At 42.0% G+C, this 26,317-nt stretch overlaps 1 protein-coding gene across 2 annotated transcripts in view; it reads right to left on the reverse strand.

The window, feature by feature from the left end:
• Positions 1-26,317, reverse strand: part of LOC122563181 (C4b-binding protein-like) — a 76,559-nt gene that overhangs the window by 21,369 nt on the left and 28,873 nt on the right. For both annotated transcript variants that reach the window (XM_087973567.1, XM_087973566.1), the window contains exons 6-10: positions 26,062-26,247; positions 16,460-16,645; positions 15,235-15,414; positions 6,725-6,901; positions 1,489-1,665 (exon numbers count right to left, since the gene is read on the reverse strand). In XM_087973567.1, the coding sequence (XP_087829693.1) occupies positions 1,489-1,665; positions 6,725-6,901; positions 15,235-15,414; positions 16,460-16,645; positions 26,062-26,247 (906 nt within the window). The remainder of the gene's footprint in view (positions 1-1,488; positions 1,666-6,724; positions 6,902-15,234; positions 15,415-16,459; positions 16,646-26,061; positions 26,248-26,317) is intronic.

The raw sequence follows: 26,317 nt of genomic DNA on the forward strand, positions 1-26,317 counted from the left end.
CACAAAATGTCGATTCTCCTGCTCCTCAGATGCTGCCTGACCTGCTCTGCTTTTACAATGCCAGAATTTTCAACACTTTATCTATCCATCCCACTACCTAAAGGGAATGGTGGATGTGCACACCAAGGTCATTCAGATTTACATCGCATGCCAAGGTCCTAACATTCATTGTATATTCTCTTGCCTTGTTTAGCTGGACCAAGGGCATCATCTGACACTGATTGAAAATGAATGCCATTTGTCACTTATCAGTTCATCTGATTAAACTGGGTACGTATTCTTGAAACTCCAGCTAATGCTTTGGAGAAACCTATCCAAACCCACCACAGCCGAATGGTGAAATTTGAATTTAATTAAACAGTAAGATCCATTATTAGGCAAAGGATGGGAAAGTAAGTTGCAATGGGAAAAAAAAAGTAATTTACAAGCAGATATGGCTAGGATAGAAGAATGGGCCCAACTCTTCAGATGAAGTTTAACATTGGTGTTAGATGATCCATTTTGACTGGTGGAATAGAAAGGCAACTTATTACCCAAAAGAGGAAAAACTTCAGAATGTTTTGGTGTGGATAGATCTGGGTGCCCTTGTGTATGAATTGCAAAACATTGGCAATATTTTTGATTGGGAATCTAAATGTTGGAAAAGGAGACTTTGCTGGTCTCTCAATGTGGAAAACGCCAATGCCGAGCCTACCTCTGCCTTTCTCAATCGGTTGGATAGGGAGAATCAGGAGGTGGAATGACATCCCCATCTTGTCTGTATTTCTGCTTAAGGTGTCTGCAGCCTGTTGCAGGGAAGCTCAGCGTCATTTTCAGTCTTAAGACCGCAATACAGACAGCAATGGGGAGGAGACCTGGAGAGAATCAACCTCTAAACCGCAGGTTCAGTGCATGGAGCTGCCAGGTTGCTGAGGTGATCTCTCACAAGCAAGAAGAAGCAGACAATCTCTCTAAATTAACACAGATGGATGGAGAAAGCCAAAGAGTTAACAGCAGGAATATATTCCTCCTCACCTGCAGGCAGTGCAATGAGGATGTGGGCTCTCAGGGATACCAGGAAAGGTGAGGTTATGTAACACTGGCAGGAATCAAGCAGCATACTTTGGCCTTCCCAACATTTATCAGTGCGCTTCAGGAATAAGATCCAGTCCCAGATCCCCTCATTCCCCTCTCTGCAGCTCCTTCACATCTTCATCGGAGGACAAATCCTCTTGGTGCCATTCCCTTGTGTCTTATTTGCGATCTTAGTGACTTTAATGGTCTGCTCAGCTGAGCTCCAGGCTTTCCAATGCTCACTCCTAAGCCACCCGTGAGAAAGAGGAAACAAGGTGGGGGCAGGTTGAGACACGGAACCCACAGGTTTTCAGTAATTTTCTTCGTGCAACACATTCCACATTCTGCAGCTTTGGGGAAAATGCTCACATGGGATACAATTCTAATCACTTTCTCATTTCATTCTGTCATGAGATTAACAAAGTGGTTGCTTACCAACTTGACAGGCAGGTTCTGGATAAAAATGTCCATTTTCTTGACATGTACTTCTCCCGTCAGCAACTGGTTTAAAGCCAGGTTTGCAATTGTAAGTGATTACATCATCCACGTGATATACACCAATTCGTGACGTTACTTGGCCATTGTTTAAATACCTGTTTACTGTACAAGTAACTGCAACAGAGCAATGTGTTAGTTTTTACTTGAAAACTACTTGTGTGCAATGACATTGTTATTTCAGGAGAAAAGATTATTTTCTGAATTGATAGACTTTGCTTTTTGAGAAGTTACATATCCAGCAAATCAATTGAATTAATCTTGGCTTTAAATTGAAACATCATGCTGTTCGCATTCTGACAAAAAGCATTTGCAACAATACTCTGCATTTATGGTTAAGTGATTGAATTTCATGACCAGCACAATATCGATAATATTTACTGACAGATATCAACATTTATGACTTACTGGTGATTTGCTGTGATCATCAGAATAGCTGCCAGCTACTGTAGTTGGAAAAAGGTTAATTGTAGCCCACCGTATCCAATCTCTCTTCATATCTAAATACTTTCCAGTCCAGGCAACATCTTGGTAAACCTGCACTGCACCCTCTCCAGTGCAATCCTATCCCTGCTATAATGTGGATTTCAGAACCGCACAAAATATTCTAGCTGCAGCCTAACTAATGTTTTATATCGTTCCAACATAACCTTCCCCCTCTATTAACTCAATTCCTTGGTTGATAAAGTGATGTGTCTCATATACTTTCTTAACCATTTCATCTATTCCACATTGCCAGAAATATAGCTCCCTCACCACGCCTATCAGCATTCCCCAGAGACCATTCACACCATGACTCCTGCATTAGGTCCATACACTCCACCAACCCACCCTCCACTTTCCGGTACATTCCATTGTCACCGCAACAGGTGTAAAACCTGTGCCCACATCTCCCACCTCACCTCTGTCTAAGTCCCCAAAGGATACTTCAACTTCTGGCAGAGATTTTTCTGTACATCCAAACATCTCATCTACTGTGCCCATTGTTCTCGATGTGATCTCCTCTACATTAGGGAGACAGCATGACAAACTGCAAATATTTCAGGGAACATCTCTGGGACACATGCACCAAACAGCACTACTGCCCTGTGGCCAATCATTTCAACACCTCCGCCCACTCTGCCAAAGACATGCAAGTCCTGGGTCTCTTCCACCACCAAATCCAAGCCACCCGATGCCTGATGGAAGAACACCTCATCTTGTGCCTTGGGACCATCCAACCACATGGCACCAATGCAAATTTCAGCAGGTTCCTCATTTCCTCTCCACCCACCTCATCCCAGATCCAACTCTCCAACTCAGCACTGCCCTCTTGAACTGTCATACGTGTCCATTTTCCTTCCCACCCTTCCACTCCACCTTCCCCTTAGACCCATCACAATCACCCTCACCTACATCTTCCTACGGTCTTCCCAGCGACCTTCCCCCAGTCCAGCTCCACCTTCCTATTTATCTCTCAGCCCCTTCCTCTCCACATTCCTGATGAAGTGCTTATGCACAAAATGTTGATTCTCCTGCTCCTCAGATGCTGCCTGATCTGCTCTGCTTTTACAACGCCAGAATTTTCAACACTTTATGTATCCATCCCACTACCTAGAGGGACTGGTGGATGTGCACTCCAAGGTCCTTCAGATCTTCATGGCATGCCAAGGTCCTAACGCGCACTGTGCATTCCCTTGCCTTGTTTGGCTGGACCAAGGGCATCACCTCATACTGATTGAGATTGAATGCCATTTGTTACTTATCAGCTCATCTGACTAACAGTTCTCCATCCTACTGATCTTAAACACTGGGCACGTAATCTTGAAACTCCAGCCAATGCTTTGGGGAAATGCGTTAAAACCCACCACAGCCGAATGATGAAATATGAATTTAATTAAACAGCAAGTTCCATTATTAGGCAAAGGATGGGAAAGTAAGTTGCAATGGGAAAAATAAGTAATTTACAAGTGGATATGGATAGGATAGAAGGCTGGGCCCAGCTTTGGCAGATGAAGTTGAACATTGGTTAAAATGGATCACCTAACGCTTACCAGAGGAATAGAAAGGCAACTTATTACCAAAAAGAGGAAAAACTTCAGAATGCTTTGGTGTGGATAGATCTGAGTGCCCTTGTGTATGAATTGTAGGAAACTAATATGCAGGTAGAGGACGTTGTCAGGAAGAAAGATGAAATGTTGGCATTTCTTTGTTAAATGAATACAGCATAAAAGTAGAAATGTGTTACAGCAACTGCACAAGGCATCAGAGAGACTGCACCTGGAGCATTTCATACAATTTTGTTTTCCTTATTTGAAGAGAGGTGTAATTGCATTGGAGGTAGCTCAGTGGAGGTTCACTCGCTTGATTCCAGACATGAGGGGATTGTTGTATGAAAAGAGCTTGAGAAGGTTATGCCTGTACTCTCTGGAGTTGAAGTGAATTAGAGTAGATCAAATTCACAGAGACACAATGGTAAAGGGCACTGAAAATTAGATGCGGAGAGGATGTCTTCATATGTAGGGAAATCTAGAACGAGAAGACATGGTTTTAGGATAGAGATTGCAGTCTTAAAACAGAAATAAAGGGAAACTACTTATTTTGAAGGGTCATGAATTTCTGGAATGAAGTGCTCCAGAGTGTGGTGGATACTGGGACAGTGAGTAAATTTAAGAAGGAGATTGATTTTTACTAAGTCAAGGGCTGAAGTGTTATGGAAGGTGTGCAGGGGAGAAGACTTGAGACTGTGATGAAATCAACTATGATTACATTGAATGACAGAGTAGTCTTGAATTGCCAACTCATGCTCCTCGTTCTTATTTCCTTATGTTCTCATGCCCTCTGTACGATTAAGGATGAGCAATAAATGGTGACCCTGCCAGTAAAGCCCACATCCCATGGACAAGTAAATTTAAATAAATTTCTCACCCTGAGAATAGTCAACCTAAATAGTCCATCTAGTAAACTGCAGGCTCAAAAACCGATATTCCTCAAGAAGTCCAATGTTAATTCCTTTACAGCGCAACTATTCAGTTGGCAGAGGAAGGCACGTGTCTCACCTTCATAATTATGCTGGAGACGTTTGTTAAGTAAAAGGCTGCCCAATGGAATATTATTCTCTATGATCACTAAGTTGATGCCGATTATAATAAGGGAAGACTCAGAGTAGAGAATTGTATGTAATTCCCCTTGACAGTGTTCCGGACTGCCGTATCAATAAAGCTTTACTAACTGTCCTCTTGATGGCTCAGGACTAAATCTATTACAACAGTGTGACTTTGTGACTGCATTTTTTACCATCATCGAATTTCAAACTAACATGTACAAAAGTCTAAATGCTTGGGCACTTTAATCAAAAGGTAAACTTATCGTAATCTCAAATGTTTGCTCTCACATGTGTGAGAGACAGCTGGTGACGAGATTAACCTGAAGACACCACAATTCAGGTGAGGGGTGAAGTTGTGAAGGCAGGATCTTCATGGTGCCCTCAGTTGAAGTCGGAATTGAAACCGAACTGCCTGTATCACTGCTTCACAAAGCTGCCAACGAGCAAACTGAGCTAACTGACCCATAATGATAAAGTTGCTGTAGTCCCAGAGCACCATTGGGTTGCTTTCTCCATCGAAAGAGAGACACAACTGGTGGTGATTCAAGCTGAAGGTCACCATGTCTCAAATGAGGAGTGAGGCTGAGCAGTTAGGACCTTCATGGTAACCTCAGTTGGTATGGGAATTGAAACTGTTCTCTTGGCATTACTGCTTCATAAACCAGATATTTAGCAGAATTGTGAACAGCATTATTGGGTAAATAAAAAGGCAATTTATTTCAGTCATCAACATCTTCACATGCCAGTGTATATTCCAATAAGATTGCTCTTTGCCTGTCTCCTCTGTGTAACACCCTCTAATAATGAACTTAGTTCTGCTATTGATGACAATATTTTGTTCTCAATATTATATCCAAGATACAACAAATGTGAAATGTGCAACCTTTAACCCTACCTCCGTTCTATTCAGTCACTGCCCTCATTGATTAACAGCAGTGACTGGGCAGCTTGCTTGCAATTGTTTTGACACTGAAAGTGTCTTTGTTTTTTTCCCCAAGGGAAACCAATGGGTGTTGAATGAATGCAGGTCTAAACGGGTCACATTTCTCTCTTCACTGACATTTGGCAGGCACAGAACCTATGTTCACCCAGCCAGAGACATTCCAGTACAGTGTCGCAGTTTCCTCACCACCTGGATTGGCAGTGGGAGAATTGCTCTGTGAACAGCAAGCCAGGAATGTGGTTCTCAGGGATTTCAGGTTTACAAAGTAAAATCAAACCCTTTATTCTTTGGCAAAACATTGGCAATATTTTTGATTGGGAATCTAAATGTTGGAAAATGGGATTTTGTTTGTTTCTCAATTTGGAAAACCCCAATGCTGAGACTACCTCTGCCTTTTCCAATCGGTTGAATAGGGAGAGTCGGGAAGTGGATGATATCCACTTCTTGTCATTTCTGCTTCAGGTGATTGCAGCCTGTTGCAGGGAAGCTCAGCACCATTTTCAGTTTTGAGACCGCAATACAGACATCAATGGTGAGGAGACCTGGGGCGAATCAGCCTCAAAACTATAGGTTCTGAGCATGGAGTTGCCAGGGTACTATGAGGTGATCTCTCACAAGCACAAGCAAGCAGACGATCTCCCTAAGCTAACACAGATAGATGGAGACAGCCGAAAAGTCATCAGCAAGGATGTGTTCCTCCTCACCTGCAGCCAATGCAATGAGGATGTCGGACCTGAGGGAGGCCAGAAACGAGCTATGTAACACTGGCAGATGTCAAGCAACATTATTAGGCCTTCCCAACATTTATCAGTATGTCTCAGGAATAAGATCTTGTCCCAGATCCACTCATTTCCCTCTCTGCAGCTCCCTCACATCCTCAACGGAGAACAAAATCTCTTGGTGCCAAAGCTTTGTTTCTTATTTGTGATCTTAGTGACTTTAATGGTCTGCTCAGCTGAGCTCCAGGCTTTCCAATGCTCACTCCAAACCCACCCATGAGAAAGACGAAACAAGATAGGTTTTCAGTAATTTTCTCAGTGCAACACATTCCACATTCTGTAGCCTTGGGGGAAAATGCTCACATGGGATACAATTCTAATCACTTTCTCATTTCATTCTACCATGAGGTTAATAAAGTGGTTGCTTACCAATTACACATGCAGGTTCTGGATAAAAATGGCCATTTTCTTGACATGTACTTCTCCCGTCAGCAACTGGTTTAAACCTACGATTGCATTTGTAAGTGATTGCTGCATCCATGTAATATACATGATGTCGTGACGTTATTTGGCCATTGCTTAAAAACGTGTTTACTTTACAAATAACTGCAACAGAACAATGTGTTAGTTTTTATTTGAAAACTCCCTGTTGTGAGCAATGACATTGTTATTTCAGGAGAAACGATTATTTTTTGAATTGATATATTTTGGTTTTTGAAAATTTTCATACCAGAAAATCAATTGAATTAGTCTTGGTTTTAAATTGAAACATCATGCTGTTCGCATTCTGACAAAATGCATTCTCGACAATGCTCTACATTTATGGTTAAGTGATTGAATTCCATGACCAGCACAATATCAATAATATTTACTGACTGATAATATTTCTGGCTTACTGGTGATTTGTTGTGATCATCAGAATAGGAGTCAGCTACTGTAGTTGGAACAAGGTTAATTGTAGCCCACCATATCCAATCTCTCTTCATATCTAAATACTTTCCAGTCCAGGCAACATCTTGGTAAATCTCCACTGCACCCTCTCCAGTGCAACCTGCTTAAAGTGGATTGCCGAACTGCACACAATTCTCTAGCTGTGCCCTAACCAATGTTTTATATCAGTCCAGCATAGCCCTTCTAGTCTCTTACCTCTATGCCTTGGCTAATAAAGTCATGAGTCTCATATAACTTCATAAATACTTTATCTATCCATTCCACTACCTAAAGGGACTGGTGGATGTGCACACCAAGGTCCCTCGGATCCTCAGTGCTCACCAGGGTCCTAACATTCATTGTGTATTCCCTTGCCTTGTTTGGCTAGACCAAGGACATCAGCTCACACTGATTGAATTCCATTTGTCACTTATCAGCTCATCTGACTAACACTTCTCCATCCTACTGTATCTTAAACACTGGGCACATAATCTTGAAACTCCAGCTAATGCTTTGGGGATGTGGGTCCAAAACCACCACAGCATTCAATTAAACAGGAAATTCTATTATTAGGCAAATGGTGGGAAAGTAAGTTACAATGGAAAAAGTAAGTAATTTACAAGTGAATATGATTAGGATAGATAAATGGGCCCAACTTTGGAAGATGAAGTTTAACATTGGTGTTAGGTGATCCATGTTGTTTGGAGGAACCGAAAGGCAACTTATTATCTAAAAGGTGAGAAACTTCAGAATGCTTTGGTGTAGTTAGTTCTGGGTGCCCTTGTGTATGAATTGCAGGAAACTAATATGCAAGTACAGGAGCTTGTCAGGAAGGAAAATGAAATGTTGGCATTCATTGTTAAATGAATGGAGTATAAAAGTAGGAATGTGTTACAGCAACTATTACAAGGTATCAGAGAGACTGCACCTGGAACATTTCATACAATTTTGTTTCCCTTATTTGAAGAAGCATGTAAGTGTATTTGCATTGGAGGTAGTTCAGAGAAGGTTCACTCACTTGATTCCACACATGACGGGATTGTTATGTGAAGACAGATTGAGAAGGTTATGCCTGTACTCTGTGGAGTTGAGATGAATTAGAGGAGATCTAATTAACAGAGGCACAATGGTAAAGGGTATTGAAAATTAGATGTGGACAGGATGTCTCCCCATATGGGGAAATCTAGAACGAGAGGTCATGGTTTTAGGATAAAGATTGCAGATTTAAATTTGAAACAAAGAGAAATTACTTTTCTCATAGGGTCATGAATCTCTGGTATTAACTATTCCAAATTGTGGTGGATACTGGGACGGAGAGTAAATTTAAGAAGGAGACAGATAGATTTTCAATGAGTCATGGGCTGAAGGGTTATGGAGAGTGGGCTGAAAAGTGGAATTGAGGCTGTGATGAAATAAATTATGATTGTATTGAATAGCGGAGCATTCTTGAAGCATCTCCTGCTCCTCATTCTTATGTTCTCATGCCCTTTGTACAATCAAGGATTAGCAATAAATGATGGCCTAGTCAGCAAAGCCCACATCCAATGGACAAGTAAATTTGAATAAATTTATCCCCTGAGAATAATCAATTTAAATAGTCCATCTAGTGAACTGCAACCTCCAAAACTGATACTCAATAAAAAAATCCAATTATTTCCTTTCGAGGTAATCAATCCAGTTGGCAGAGGAAGGCATGTGTCATACTCTCATAATTATGATGGAGATGTTTCTTATCTAAAATGCAGTCTAACTGCAGCCTATTCTCTATGATAACTAAGGGGATACTGGTTGTAATAAGAGAATACTCAGAGCAAGAACTACATGTAATCTTCCTTGCTAGTGTTCTGATTGCCATACCAATAAAGCTTTACAACCTGTCTTCTTGATGGCTCAGAAGTAAATCTATTACAATAATGTGATTATGTGACTGTATTTTTTTATTATCATCAAATTTCAGACTAGCAAGTGCAAATGCCTAGGCACTTTAATCTAAAGGTAGAGTTATCGTAATCTCAAATGTTTGCTCTCATGTTTGAGAGAAACAACTGGTGGTGAGTTTAACCTGAGGACACTTCAATTTGTGTGAAGTTGTGAAGTTGGAGTAAGAATTGAACCCATGCTGCTGATGTCACTCTGTATCACAAACTGGCCAACTAGTGAACTAATCTAAACGACCCACAAAATTAAAGCTGCTGTAGTCCCAGAGCATCAGGTTGCTGTCTCAGCAGAAAAAGAGAGATGATTGGTGGTGGTTCAACCTCAAGGTCCCCATGCCTCAGATGAGGGGTGAGGCTGAGAAGATAGAACCTTCACAAAATCTGCAGTCAGTAAGGGACTTGAACCTGTGCTCTTGGCATCACTTTGCATTACAAACCAGACTTCCAGCTGACCTGTGAACAGCAGTAGAGGGTAACTGAATGAAAAGGCATAAAGAAAGAAGTTTGTTTCATTCTTCAACATTGTTTACATGCTAAGGTATAGTCCAATAGGATGTCCCTTTGCCTGTCAGCTCCATGTGGTTAGGGTTTGGTGATGGTGGAGGCCCAGGACCTGCATGTCCTTGGGGAATGGGAGGGGGAGTTGAAGTGTTCAGCTTCGGGGAGGTGGGGTTGGTTGGTGCGGTTGTCAACAATACAAAAGTTAGCGTCCAGTCTCCCTAATGTAGAGCAGGCCATATCGGGTGCAAAAGATACAGTAGATGACGTGTGTGGTAATACATGTAAATTTCTGTTGGATGGGGAAGGATCCTTTGGGGCCTTGGACTGAGGTTGTGGGGGGGGGGGGGGGGGGGGGGGGGGGGAGGTGTGGGCACAGGTTTTGCACTTCCAGTGGTGGCAGAGGAAGGTGCGGCAGTGGGGGTGGGCTGGTGAGGGGCTTGGATCTGACAATGGAGTCGAGGAGGGAATGTCTCTCTGAAATGCAGATAGGATTGGGGAGGGATTCTATCCCTGATGCGATTGGAGGGGTGGCATTCAATGGCTGAGTTGGGGGAAGTGGAAGAGATGTGCTGAAAGGCATTGTTGACCACTTGGGAAGGGAAATTGTGGTCTTTGAAGGAGGTCATCTGGTTTATCTGTGGTGGAATTGGTTCTCCTGGGAGAAAGAATTGGGAATAAGGGATGGCATTTTTACAGGGGAGGTGGGAGGAGGTGTAGTCCAGGTAGCTGTGGGAGTCAGTGGGTTTGTAGTAAATGTTAGTGTTTAGTCGGTCGCCGGAGATGGAGAGGTCTAGTAAGGGGAGGGAGGTGTCCGAGATGGTGCAGGTGAAATTGAGGTCGGGTTGGAAGGTGTTTGTGAAGTTGATGAACTGTTCAACCTCCTTGTGGGAGCACAAGGTATTGCCGATACATTCATCAATGTCGCGGAGGAAGAGGTGGGGAATGGTGCCGGTGTAGCTGCGCAAGATGGACAGTTCCACGTACCCGACGAAGAGGCAGGCATCTGGGGCCCATTTGGGTGCCCATGGCTACACCTTTGATTTGGAGGAAGTGGGAGGATTGGAAGGAGAAGTTGTTGAGGTTGAGGACCAGTTTAGCCAGGTGAATGAGAGAGTCAGCTTGATTGGAATCTAAATGTAGGAAAAGGGGACTTGTTGATGCCTCAGTTCGGAAAACCCCAATGCTGAGCCTACCTTTGCTTTTCTCAATTGGTTGGACAGGGAGAGTTGGGAAATAGATGACATCCCCTTCTTGTCTGCATTTCTGCTTCAGGGGACCACAGCCTGTTGCAGGGAAGCTCAGCAGCATTTTCAGTTTTGTGACCACAATACAGGCAGCAATGTTGAGGAGACCCTGGGCAGAATCAGCCTGTAAACTGCAAGTTCAGTGCATGGAGCTGCCAGGATGCTATGAGTGATCTCTCACAAGCATGAGGAAGCAGACAGTCTTTCCAAGCTAACACAGATGGGTGGGGGTAGCCAAAAAGTCAGCATTGGGAATGTGCTCCTTCTCACCTGGCAGCAGTGCAATTAGGATGTTGGACCTCAGGTGGCCAAGAAAGATGAGCTATGTTACACTGTCAGGTGTCATGCATATGTCTGATTACGTTTTGCCTCGTGCTCCCACCAGGAGCTTGAACAATTCAATCACTAAGCCAACACCTTCCACCCTGATTTCAAAATCATCTAGTCCATCTCCAACACCTCCCTCTCCTTCCTACATCTCTCTGTCTCCATTTCCAGTGACCGACTACACTCTGACATCTATTTCAAACCCACTGATTCCCACAGCTACCTTGACTACGCATCCTCACCTCTGTAAAAACCAGATCCCCCTACTCCCAATTCCTTCGCCTCCACCATATCTGTTCTCAGGATGAACATTTCTACCCCATATCATCCCAGACATCTAAGAGAAAGTGAGGACTGCAGATGCTGGAGATCAGAGCTTAAAAATGTATTGCTGGAAAAGCGTAGCAGGTCAGGCAGCATCCAAGAAGCAGGAGAATCGACGTTTTGGGCATAAGCCCTTCCTCAGGAATGAAGGGCTTATGCCCGAAACGTCGATTCTCCTGCTCCTTGGATGCTGCCTGACCTGCTGCGCTTTTCCAGCAACACATCCCAGACGTCTGCCTACATTAAGGACCGTAATTCCCAGATCTAACCCTCTGACTCACATCTGTCCTCTTGACCTGACCTACCTGTCCATCTTTCTTCCCACCTATCCGCTCCATCCTTCCCACCAACCTATCACTATCACGTCCTACCTTTGTCCACCTATCGCCTACCTTTCCCTTCGCCCCACTCCCCCATCTATCTCTCAACCCCCTTCCCCCACCCCAGTCCTGAAGAGGGGTCCTGCCTGAAACATTAACTTTCCTGTTTCTTGGATGCTGCCTGACCAACTGTGCCTTTTCCAGCGCCATGCCTTATTGGCTCTGTGTTAATTGCCTTCCTAGTAACTTTAATGGTTTTTTCAGCTCAACTCCAGGCATTCCCACGTTCACTCGAAACCCACCCATGAGAAAGAGGAAATAAGGTCAGTGCAGGTGGAGATATAGGAACCCACAGGTTTTCAGTAATCTTCCCAGCGCACTGCATTCCACAGCCCAGGGAAATGTCCCACACAGTAGACAATTCTAATCACTCTTTCATTTCATATCGGAGATTCACAAAGTGTCTCCTTTCTTTTTTCACAGGCAAGTTTCGGATGAAACTTGCCATCTTCTCTGCATGTACTTCTCTACTCAGCAACTGGTTTAAAACCAGTGTTGCATCTGAAATTGATTTGATCATCCATGTAATATTCACGAAACCGTGATGTTAATATGTCAATAAACCCTGACATTACTTTGCTATTCTCCAGATTCTTGGGTGATGCACAAGTAACTGCAACAAAGCAATGTGTCAGTGCTTACTTGTATAATACTTGTAGTAAGTGATGACATTGTTACTTTGGATTAAAATATTATTCCTCTGTTTATTATTTTCTGAATTGACATAATTTGCTTTCAAGAAAATTACATCTTTCGATTAAATCGATTATGTTCGCCCTGGTTTTAAATTGAAACATCATGCTGTCCTCATTCCCAACAATACACTGGATTTATGCTTAAGAGATTGAATATAGACAGCATAATATAGACAATAAAAACTGACAAATCTCCATATTTCTGGAGTTATTTGGTGAATTGTTACCATCGTCAGAATAGGAGTCAGCTACTCAAACCTCAATTTCTCCTGCCCTCAGTAGGCTTCCCAGTGTCCCTGCCATTGCTGCTACAGAAACATCTATAATGCCCTCACCAATTGCTCTCCCGTCCCACCTCTTGGTCTGACTGACCATGACAGCCCCAAACTCACTTATCCTATTCCAGTGGAAGCTATCAATGTGTAATTAGGGCTTGTATGGTCCAGTGGTAGCATCCCTATCTTTAAGACCAGTGTTGAAGTCCCACCTGTTCCACAGATGTGTCATTGCCTATCGGGACAGGTTGATTAACAGGCTGTTGCGCTAGGCTTGGTGCACTGCCTGCTGTGGCCATTGGATATATTACTGTTCCAAAGAGCTTCTAGCCATTCATGTGGTACAATGTCTTAAAAGGACCACATCCTGACACTGGGCAGTGATTTGTCTGATTCTCACCAAACCATGTTTATGCCTGTTCAAAGTTACTGTGACTGGATTGCTCCCAGTACTCTGACCTGCCACTGGGGCTAACAGGGAGGGTCAGTGGTATGGTTGTACTGTCATAGTGTCACAGTGGTCTATAGCATAGCTCTCTCAGGTCCATAAAGTCTGTGCCAGTCAAAAACAACCACCTACTATCATATTCCCAGTTTCCAGCAATGGGACTTCCTTTGTATATTTTGGCATTTCAAGTGCACATCTAAATACTTCTTAAATTAGCCTGTGTTTTTAGATCACTTTCCTCTTCTTATATGTTATGAGGGTTTCTGTCTCTACCACCCCTATAGTCAGTGAGTTCCTGATTTCCACCTTCCTGTAGAAGAAATGATCTTTCATCACAACTTGTCTGAACTACTTGCTCCTTGCTTTAAATCTATGCCCACCTGGCCATTGTTCCATCCACTAAGGAACATGTTTCCGTCCTCTCTACCCTGTTTATGCCCCTCAGAATTTCATACATCTCTATTATATCCTCCCTCAGTCATCTCTCCTGTAAGGAAAAACAACCACATTATATGTAATCTTTCTTCATAAATAAAACTTACCAGTCCAGGCAACATCCTGGTAAATCTCCACCACACCCTCTCCAGTGCAGTCACATCCATGCTTTAATGTGGATTCCAGAACAACACACAATATTCTAGCTGCAGCCTAACCAATGTTTATATCTTTCCAGCATAACCTTCTCACTCTTAAACGCTATGTCTTGGTTAATAAAGTCACGTAACCCATATACCTACTTCACTACTTTATCTACCTGTCAACATCTTAATGGATGTGCACAACAAGGATTCTCAGAGCTGCAGTGTTTCCCAGACTCTTAACATTTATCATGAATTCTCTTCTCTTCTTTGTTCGGTCCAAGTACATCGCCTCACACTGATCCAGATTGAATTCCATTTGCTACTGATCGGCCATTCTGACCAACTCAACTATATCCTCCTTTATCTAAAACACTGGGAAAGTGCTCTAGAAACCCAGGCTAATGCTGTGGGGAAATGGGTCCAAATCTCACCACTGCCAAATGGCGAAATTTTAATTCAATTTTTAAAAACTTGAATTTAAAGCTTGTCTAATGCATAACATGTTACTACCTCGATTGTATTTATGAGAAAAAAACATCTGGTTGAATAAATGCTGAGGGAAGGAAACCTGCTGTCATTATCTAGTCTGAGCCAAATGTGATTCCAGGCCCATAGCAATAAGGTTGACTTAAAAGGTTCTGCTGAGGAAACATGGGCAAATAGGGATTCAATTAAAAAGCAGAACCAAAAGGCAATAATCTCTGGATTACTACCTGAGCTATGAATTAAATAGCTTAGGGTCAACAAGGTAAAAGAAGTAAATGTGTGACTCAAAGAATTGTTTTGGTTTTTTATTTCCCCAAGTGACCCCATTGTTTTAATGGGGGCAGATTTACCACTGGTCCTCATTCAAATCTCTCTACTTTTACTTTTTACCTGTAACATGTTCCTTGAAACCTACTGTTTTTATTTTTTATCCTTTAATCAGCTACCCTAATAGCACCTCCTGTTGCCTTGTGTACAGTTTTTGCTGTGCAACACTCTTGCAAAATGTGTCAAGACATTTATTACTTTAAAGGCACTTAGTAAATCTCGGTTGTTATTGTCATAAGACCCCCAGTTTATCGAGACTCCAATTATTTATCTTGATTATTACATTTTAGCATAAAGCTTTGTAATTGCTAGGAAATTTTGGCATGCATTGAAAATAAATACATGTTTTGGAATACTGAAATGCTGAGGAATTTTCAGGCCATCTTTCCAAATAAAAACCTTTGACAAATATATTACAAAACTAATTTTGAACTAGATGCAGGCTTTTCTTCACTGTAGTCAGGTTTAAGAAATGGTTACCTACTTCTACTGCATTGAGGTGGTGATGGTTCAAATCTGTGATTCTCCACACACCGAATAACTTTTGCACCAATCAGTTTATACCTCCAATCACACACATAGTTAACTTCTTCCTCTAACTCGTATACAGGCTTCTTATTTATTATTTTTCCGTTCTCGATTGGTTCAGGTTCATAGCATCCAGCTACCAAGACAGAAATGCATTATGCTCAAATAGATAATATAATAAAAAATAAATTTGCCAATTCTGTCATACAGAAGAATGTGAACAATATACAGACTTGGGTTAAAAAATGATCTCCCCCTCTAAACTCAAGAGTACAGGCTTCAACATCCTGGAACTACTGACGAGCAATTTAACTGGCTCAGTCATATCACTACATGGCTAGAAGAACAGGTTAGATGCTGCATGCAGTGATGTTAGTGGCTCATGTCATGGTCCTTTCATACCACAGTATGAGACAACTCACAACTCACATGGACCAGAGAAGCTTCCAATTGCACTCTGGAAGTCTAACTTAAATCTGGCAATTAAGTCAAATGCCAATCCAAAAGGGGATACTGCTACAGCTTCACATGCTCAACCACAAAAACTGCAATAGGCACATAGAGTCGTAGAGTCCTGAAGATGTACACAACGGAAATAGATTTGTTGGTTCAACTTATTCATGCCAACCAGATATCCTAAATTAATCTAGTACCATTTGGCCCATGCACTTGGTCCATATCCCTTTAAACTCTTCCAATTTATATAACCATCTAGAGGCCTTTCAAATGTTGTAATTTTACTAGCCCCCACTGCTTCCTCCATTAGCTCATTTCATACACGCACCACCCTTTGAGTGAAAAAGTTGCCCCTTAGGTCCCTTTTAAATCTTTGCTAACTCATCTTAAACCTGTGCCCTCTAGTTCTAGAATCCTCCACCCTAGGGACAAAACCTTGTCTATTTGTTCTATCTATGCCCCTCATGATTTTAAAAACTTCGATAAGGTCACCCCTTAGTCTCTGACAGTTCAGGGAAAACAGGCCCAGCCTATTTAGCCTCTCCCTATAGCTCAAATCCTCAAACCCTGGCAACATCCTTATGTCTGGAGTTCTATGATTTATTTTTGGTTTTGTTTTAGTTAATATTAAGGCCATTGATTCATTGACCGAGGCTTGCAAAGTACAAATCTTTTCAAAAATGCTAAGTTGATTCTATCCTTATGTTTAATAAATGGTCACTCACATAGTTGACAGGTGGGTGGTGGTGGCAAGAATTCGTTGTCCTCTCCGCATTCAATGACATTGTTCCCAACAATTTTATAACCATGCTTACATCTGTAGGTTATTGTTTCACGATATTTATACGTGTATTTATATCCAGATACTATATTGGCATTTTCAGGCAGATTTGGAGGTTCGCATTTGACAGCTGTCATGAAACAATCCAGGAGTTTAAGCTGTAGTACTTACACAAATATAGTGCTTTCCAATGTCTGCTTCTTTTTGACAGAGGTAGTTTTTCACTTAATTAAATGAACAGCAATTTCATCAACTCAAATAATGTTCACTAAGAAAGATACATTTACCAAGTTATTCATGCATATGATTCACACTCTAAGTAGTTAGTGACACATTTTCCCCATATTTAATAGCAAGTTTAATTTCTTTTGTAGTGCTTTGAAATCTGTGTGATAGAAGAAGCCACATTTATTCATAGAGATGGCATGTGGCCCAGAACAAAGGGCAAGGAAAATTTACAGCCCAGGAACAGGCCCTTTAGCCCTTCAAGCCTGTGCCAATCCAAATCCACTGTCTAAACCTGTCGCCCAGTTCCTAAGGATCTGTACTTCTCTGCTCCCCACCTACTCATGCATCTGCCCAGATGCACCTTAACTGAAGCTACCATGCCTGCCTCTACTAACTCTGTTGGCAATGCGTTCCAGGCGCCTATCACCCTCTGCGTAAAGTACTTTTTGCACATTCTTATACATTTCTCCTATCACCTTGAACGTGTGAGCTCTCATTGTTTAATTCCCCCACCCTGGAAAAACCTTATCTCTATCCACTCTGTCTATACCCTTCATGATTTTGTAGACCTCAGTCAGGTCCCCCCTCAATCTCCTTTTTTTTAAATGAAAACAATCTTAATCTACTCAACCTCTCTTCATAGCTAGCACCTTCCATACCCGGCAACATCCTCGTAAACCTTCTCTGCACCTCTCCAAAGCATCCACATCCTTTTGGTAATGTGGCAACCAGAACTGTACACGGTATTCTAAATGCGGCTGAACCAATGTCTTGTACAATTTTAACATGACCTGCCAGTTCTTATACTCAATACCCCGTCCGATGAAGGCAAGCATACCATATGCCTTCTTGACCACTCTATCCACTTGTGTAGCCACCTTCAGGGTACAATGGACCTGAACTCCCAGATGTCTCTGCTCATCAACTTTTCTGAAGGCTCTTCCATTCACTATAGTTTGCTCTAGAATTAGACCTTCCAAAATGCATCACCTCACATTTGCCCGGATTGAACACCATCTGTCACTTCTCAGCTCTCCAGTCTATCTATATTCTCCTGTATTCTTTGACAGTCCCCTATGCATTCTGCTACTCCACCAATCTTCATGTCATCTGCAAACTTACTGATCAGACCACCAATGCCCTCTTCCAAATCATTTATGCATATCATAAACAACAGTGCTCCAGCACTGATCCCTGTGGAACACCAGTGGTCACCTTTCTCTATTTCGATGACTATTCTGTCTTCTGTTGCTTAACCAGTTCTATATTCACCTAGCCAGAAAACCCTGCACACCATGTGACTTCACTTTCTTGATTAGTTTACCATTGGGAAACCTCATCAAACGCCTTACTAAAGTCCATATATATGACATCTACAGCCCTTCCTTCATCTATCAACATCCTCAAAGAAGTTTATTAAGTTGGTAAGGCATGATCCCCCCCCCGGAACAAAACCATCACTGATAAGCCTATTCTCTTCCAAACATAAATAGATCCTATCCCTCAGTACCTTCTCCAGCAACTTTCCCTCCACTGACATTAGGATCACTGGTCTGTAGTTACCTGGAATATCCCTACTAATCCTCTTGAACAGGGGGACAATATTTGCAACTCTCAAGTCCTCCGGCACTTCACCTGTGTTTAAGGATGCTACGAAGATATCTGTCAGGACCCCAGCTATTTCCTCTCTCCCCTCCTTCAGCAACCTGGGATAGATCCCATCTAGTCCTGGGGATTTGTCCACCTTAGTATCCTTTGGCCTATCCAACACATCCTCACTCTTTATGTCAATGGGATCCAGAGTAAACAAACCTCTATCTCTAATCTCAACATTCATCATGTCCCTCCCCTCAGGTGAACACTGATGCAAAGTAATCATTGAGAATCCCACCCATTTTCTCAGGTTCAACACACAACCTTCCTTCCTTATCCTTTAGTGGACCAACCCTTTCTTTAGTTATCCTTTTGCCTCTTATACATGAATAAAAAGCCTTGGGATTCTCTTTAATTCTGCTCGCGAAAGTTACTTCATGACTCCTTTTAGCACACTTGATCCGTCGTTTAAGATTGGTCCTATTCTCCCAATATTCCTCCAAGGCCCATTCTGTTCTTAGCTGCCTGGACCTTATGTACGCTTCTCTTTTCCTCTTGGCTAGTCGCATAATTTATCTTGTCATCTGGATTAGACTAGATTCCTTATAGTGTGGAAACAGGCCCTTCGGTACAACAAGTCCACACCAAGCCTCCAAAGAGTACCCCAGACCCATTTTCCCTCTGACTAATGCACCTAACACTATGGGCAATTTAGCATGGCCAAATCACCTGATCTGTACAGCTTTGGACTATGGGAAGAGACCGGAGCACCCGGAGGAAACTCACGCAGACACGAGGAGAACGTGAAACTCCACACAGATAGTCATCCGAGGCTAGAATCAAACCTGGGACCCTGGTGCTGTGAGGCAGCGGTGCTAACCACTGAGCCACTGTGCCGCCCTAATGGTTCACAAATCTTGCTTTTCCTATCCCTTGTTTTCAAAGGGACATGTCTATCCTACACTATCTTCAATCTATCTTATCAAATGTGGACTTCCTTTCAAATAGCTGCCCCAATCCACATTTCCCAGCTCCTGCTGAATTTTGATATAATTGGCCTTTGCCCAGTTTAGTACTCTTTCCTTAGGACCATTCTCATCTTTGTCTATGAGTATTCTAAAACTTACAAAATTATGGTAATTATCCCCAAATAAATCCCCTACTGCAACTTCTACCACCTGGCCTGGCTCATTTCCCAACACCAGTTCTAATATGGCCATTTTCCTCGTTGGACTATTGACATACTGCTCTAGAAAACTTTCCTGGATGCTCTTCACAAATTCTGCCACATCCATACCTCTGACACTAAATGTATCCCAGTCAATGTTGGAAAAATTAATATCTCCCATCACCACCACCCGGTTGCCTCTACATTTTTCCATAATCTGTTTACTTATTTGTTCTTCTATCTCACGCTAACTGTAATACAGCCCCAACAATGTAACTACACCTTTCTTATTTCTCAGCTCTACCCACAATGCCTCACTGCTCAAGCCCTCCATAGTGTCCTCCTTTAACACAGTTGTGATATCATCCCTGACCAACAATGCAACTCCTCCCCCCATTTAACTTCCATCCCTGTCCTGTTTGAAGCATCTATATCCTGGAACATTTAGTTGTCAATCACGCCCTTTCTTCAACCAAATCTCCGTGATCGCAATAATACCATACTCTCAGGCACCAATCCAAGCCCTAATTTCGTTCCCCTTACCCATTATACTCCTTGCATTAAAGCATATGCACTTCAGACCACCAGTTCCTTTGTGTTCATCTGCTCTCTGTCTACTCTTCCCCTTGGTAATGTTAACTTTATGATTCTGTTCCTTACAATCTCTAGTTTCCACCTCTGTCCACTAGTCTTCTCTTCTCGGTCCCAGTTCCCTGCCACATTAGTTTTAACCCTCCCAACAGCAGTAGCAAAAACTCCCTCAAGGACATTAGTTCCAATCTGGTTAATGTGTAGACCAATTTGTAATAGTCCCACCTTCCCCAGAACCGGTTCCCAATGTCTCTCAAATCTGAACCCCTCCCTCCTACACCATCCCTTAAGCCATATGTTCATCCTGTTATTCTTTCATTTCTGCCCTGGCTAGCATTTGGCACTGGTAGCAATCCTGACATCACTACCTTTGATGTTCTCCTCTTTAACTTCACTCCTAGGTCCCTGAATTCTGCTTTCAGCACCTCGTCTTGTTTTTTACCTAGATCATTGATGCCTATATGCATCACGACAACTGCACCCCTTTCAGTATGGTCTGCAACTGATCAGTAATATCCCTGACCCGAGAACCTGGGAGGTAACATAAAATCTAGGAGTCTTGTTTTTGGCCACAGAAGCACCTATCTACTCTCCTTACAATAGAATCCCCTATGACTATGGTCCTACAAGTCTTTTTCCTGCTCTGCTGAACAGCAGATCCCGCCACGGTGCCAAGATCCTAGCAACTGCTGCCCTCCCCCGGTGAGCCATCTCACCCAACAATATCCAAAATGGTACATCTGTTTTGGAGGGTGATGACCGCAGGGGACACCTGCATTGCCTTCCGGCTCTCTTTCTGCCTTTTAGTCACCCATTCACTGTCTCCCTCAGCAATTCTAATCTGTACTGTGGCCAATTCACTAAACGTGCTATCCAAGACCTCCTCAGCATTGCAGAAGCTCCATCATGAGTCCATCCACAGTTCCAGAGCTATCATGCGGTCAAATAAGAGCTGCAGCAGGACACACTTCTGCTGGACACACTTCTTGCATGTGTCAGAGTCAGGGACGTCACCATGTCCCTGAGCCGCCACATCAAGCATGAGGCACATGCCACGTGTCTGAAATTCCCTGCCAATGTAAGCCTTAGCTTTAACTCAACTAACTAATACCAAACAATACACTTAAGTGTATAAAAGAAAAGAAAACCCTCACCTTACAGAGTCCTTTTCTTCTGGTTAGAGGAAGGGGCGAGAGGGAGATACTAGACATGCAGTATCTTGGGTTTAACCACTGCCCAAATATATACTAAGTCCTTACCTTCCTGGCAACCTCCTGGTCCCAACGTCACCTCCGCTCTGTCTTCCACTGCTCCCGGACAGGAAAAAGGCCTATATTCCCTGTGCACTATGTCGTAAGATAAGGTCTACACAATGACAGATTTTAGAGAATGTAACTATAAATGGGGGTTTGTAAGAGAGAGCCGGTCTGAGACCTTACATTTTAAGGTGTTGGATCCATATTGATGTGATAGCATCATGTCAGAGCTCCTTTGCATAAGCCAATAGCTATGCTATCATTACTGTAAACGTAGAGTTAACCATTTACTCCTTGAAGATTATTTGAACTCTTTTAACCATTAGTATTTAAATTACTCACACTGCCCACCTCAAAATCTCTTCCAACCAAGTCAAACCGCCAACCATATTCTCAGCCCTTCTTGAGGATAGGTGGAATGAGGTCTGCATGGTTTCCTTGAAAGGGAAAATGTTTGTCAGGTTGAGGTTCCAGCCTCTGACCACAATCTGAATGTAAGACTACATTCCCGTTTCCAAACTCTCATGGGCTAGAGACCAGTCTAGAATGGACAACAATATTCCGTGAATCTATGGTAAAACATTGCCCTTTCCTTTGGTAATGGGAGGGCTCACTCTAAGTGGAGATTGATCTCCTATGTAGTTCAAGGCTCCTGAATCACAATGAAAACATTTCATTACCATGGAAAAGACTGTGGAAAATCTGAAGAAATTAGATACTCAGGAAATCTTCCATTTGGATCTGACAAAGGTTGACCAATCGTCATTCGGAGTGGGGACCGTACTCTGAAGACTTGATAGAACATTCTACAATGGCACGATGCATTCTGTTATTTCCTTGCTGGTCTGAATGTAATCAGAGAGAAAGCTTGGAATGGCTAGATGTTGAATGCTTAAGTTCTTCTTTCTCCTTCACATTCATCCCTTTCTTCAAGAGATTATTAAGAAAGCTTGCTAATCCAGTATAGTATTCTGCAAAGTTAAACTCTGATGTCTTATCTCTCTCAAGATGTTGTCCCAGAAATAGGACCATCACTTTTCATTGATATCAGAATGTTTTCCTTAACTAATAATTCACAATGATCTTCAAACTTGAATAATTAGAGATGGATAACAAATGCTGGCCTCACCAATGATACCCATATCCCATGAAAGAATTTTAGAAAACACTTCAGTAAAGGACTTTTTTTTCACCTTCAGACCATCTTCCTTTTATAATTTCTCCAGAGTAATGGCTGCCTCTGTACTGGAATCGTGAGTTCCCATTTTTTTGTTAATCACATTCCTGTGGATTAATAACAACTTTTTATGTTCTCGAGAAGTTGCATTCATTTGCATTCTGTTTCTGAACATCAGCTGTTGGTCACTAATGTTGGTATAAGAGACTTGAATATCTTCTTTTTCTTTATCAAGGATCTGCATCAAATGCTTTATTTCCATAAGAAATTGTTCCTTTTCAGCCTCTGAGGCATGATAATGCCATGTGACTGCTAATAATTGAACTTGCAGTTGAGTAGTATCATTTAGGTACTTAGGCATTGCCAACTCCAGCTTAATTTTAGTATGTCAAGCTCCATTTGATGTTTCATATTAACCTTTCAAGGTAATTTTCAGCTGTAGAGACTCTAATTTGTGCCTTTGCTTTTTAACTGAAAGAAACTCTTAATGTTACATGGCTTGCTGATAAGACACAATTGCAGACTCCTGCTCATACTTATGCCAATTATTAATTTCTGAACTTTCAATATTGGCTTGATCCAATTCAGACTTAATCATCTACTTTTTCCCAGACAGCTGTTCATTAGCCATTTGCAGTTCTTAAACTAATTCTTATTTGATGGTTTTTGAGGTTTGAAGTTGTGTGCTGACTATATTTAAGTGACCTTGATGTTATTTGCTCATTATTATAAGTTTGTGTCACAGCTCTGAAACCTCCTTCATGTTTTAGTTCCATGTTTCTAGTCCATAATCTGATATTCTCTTCGATATTATGGGCATCGTGCTGCCTGTTACTAAGTTTGAAGCATCACAGTGCTAGTTTGTGAGTGAACTCTGACCCTTTGAATTGAATGCTAGGACATCTACAATTTAGGATATCTACAGATTTCAAGTATCTGCTGTTCTTTGTTTTATTTCATTTACAACTTGTATCTCTTGCTCCTAAGTATCAGTGACAGGATCATTCTCTTTTCTGAAAGTGCAAATTAAGCTCCTGAAAAGCATCTTGCTGTTAGTCACCTTGCTGTCTTTTCCCAATGTTTCCAGCCTCTCTTCTGAGAGATTGAAAGCTCGGTAATATATTCCTGATGTGTCAACTTTAGTTTCTTTGGCAACTGGCAAACAAAGAATACGTAAAGCTAGGTATGCATCTCCAAAATATCTAGCCCTTAGTGTTTAGCTGAGTGATCCCATATTTTATTTCTTTCACACCATGAGTGCTCTGCAAACTGTCTGTGTAGCTTGTCACCCTCCTATGACTTTTCCCATGCTTCCTTTGATTCCTGATGAAGCGCTCCGGCCCGAAATGTCGATTTTCCTGCTCCTCAGATGCTGCCAGACCTGCTGTGCTTTTCCATCAACTCACTCTCAACTCTGATCTCTAGCATCTGCAGACCTCACTGTCTCTTTTGTCCAGCTGTCTAGTCCTGATCTTCTCCTGTGCTGCAGGCCTTTCCCATGCATTCAGAGTCCTGACTGATGTTGGAGGCTCTTTATCGACTGCTGTTGACTGTTCCCTTGAGAATTTTTTCTGACTGCCTTGAGGGCTTTCTCCCTTAGCCTGCTGCTAAGTCATTTATCTTCTCTTTCAAGTCGGAGCTTTTTCTGAGCCTGCTTTGGGCCTTTCATGGAGATTTGTTTCTTCACTTTTTCTGTTCCTACCCATTGACTATGGTGTTTTCTCACCTTCCAGACTGGGAATTATTCCAGGGAGTTCTTTATCTTCTGTTTCCAATGAGGTATGTGTAAACTAGTTTCTTAATACTTGCAACTATGTAGTACATTCAGCTTTGGACTCATTTTATTGCATATAATGTTATACAGAGATAGTAAGAGAGAGGCTAAGACTCCTCATGGGCTGGTCTTCCATCTTGTTAAGACATCTTAATGACATAGTTCCTTAATTACTCACTCAGTAGCTATAATGAGTGTAAAGTTATAGTTAACTCTTTACAGTCTAGCAAAGTGAATCAAGTTGAAGATTTCTCTGGAACAGCTAACAAGGAACTGCCAATTTTAATGCTTGAATGGCAAAAGTAGCAGTTCAGAGGCGGTGATTCGTAGCACTGTGATGAACCAAACAGCAGGTTAAATGACAAGATGTTTTCACCACAGCAATTATTGGTGCTGTAGTAACTGCCTCACTACAGGATGTAAATTGAAAAATGTCAATCTTCTTAAAGGATTTTTTGCAACTATGTTGAGCGAAAGTACCTGATGGTACCAAATTCAGTAGGGCAGTACAGTTGCTCAATGGTTAGCACTGGAGGACACAGGTTCCATTCCATTCTCGGGCAATCGTTTGCATGGGTTTCCTCTGGGTGCTCTGGTTTCCTCCCACAGTCCAAAGATGTGCAGGTTGGGTAGATTTGCAATACAAAATTGCTCATAGTAGATATGCAAGCTCGATGGGTTAACTAGGAAAAATGCTGCATTACAGGTATGGGGTTGGATCTGAGTGGGATACTCTCTGGAGGTTCAATGATGGGCCAAACGGCCTGGTTCAACACTGTAGGTGTTGTATGATTCCACCTACAAAGTTGAAGAAAGGATTGGAGAGACTGCCTCATCAATGCTATTTTATGAATATGCACACTCCTTATGTACAGCTATTGACAGAATGACTGGGTTGTTGAAAGGATAAGTGAGGTGGGATTTTGTGAGAAGACAGGAATACAGGTAAAAGCCTCTGTATCTGTTTTTGGGAAAAGTTTGGATCTTGCACAGTCACCTCTCCCACCATCTCTACCTCTTGATTTGTTGCTAATTATTGCACAGTTGGAGTGCACCTTGGGACATTTTGCTAAATTAGAGGTAAATTGTTGTGGCAACAATTAATTTGTCTGCTTTTAGTAGCAGATGCCAAGGCACCTTAACTGTGTTGACAGGTCTGAATGGTCTAAATATTGGGATAGATCAGGAGGTGACTGCAATGGTGATCGCAGTACTATGGAGTATGGAACCAAAGGCTGAACATAAAGACAGATGGAAACTTGACCAGAAGTGTGAGCCTTCAAGTGGCAGCATCTGTGCACTCAACATCCCAATATTATTTCCATCAGAAAATGACAGAAGTGTTTGAGGTCAGTAACCAGCAGAACTACTCCCAAAGAATACTTGAATATTCTTTATTCAAAATAGATCTGGGAGCCAAATGTTACTTGACCAAAAACAACTAGGTAGTAAAGGTCAATGTGTGAGGCTTCCAGTTTCACACGAAAAGAGCAAATCACTTTAATTCTGAATCCATAGTTTAGTTTCTTTGCACGAAGGGAAGAGAATAAATATGGAGAGACAAATGTTGGAGATGGAACTGCTGGCAAAAAGGAGAAAAGGAAGGCATAAGAGTAGATGGAAAGATTCAGTGGCAAGAAATGTAACAGGATTGAAAGAGGAATGTATGACTGAAAGAAGGAAAAGGAGAAGGTTGATTAATCATCACATGACATCACATAAAATGGAAGAAACTAAATAAGAGGGAAGAGTTTAGTACCTTTGCATTTTGGAGGGCTATTGTTCCATTCTCCAGTCTCTGTACAAACAAGTTCTTCTGCACCAATCAATGAATACTCTGTGTCACATGAATACTGTGCTACCATTCCATGTTCCCAATATTCTCCATTGGGTGAGTCTGGAGTTCTTCCATTCTCAATATCTTCAAGATTATTACATTTGATAACTGGAGATAAAACAAAATTAAGTTAATGTTCTGGACAGACTGCAAGGTCAAAGCTTTATTTTGAAATTCC

The sequence above is a fragment of the Chiloscyllium plagiosum genome, unplaced genomic scaffold, assembly GCF_037043375.1.
Source record: "Chiloscyllium plagiosum isolate Xiang-an unplaced genomic scaffold, Cpla_swu_hap1 HiC_scaffold_26, whole genome shotgun sequence".
NCBI lineage: Eukaryota > Metazoa > Chordata > Chondrichthyes > Orectolobiformes > Hemiscylliidae > Chiloscyllium > Chiloscyllium plagiosum.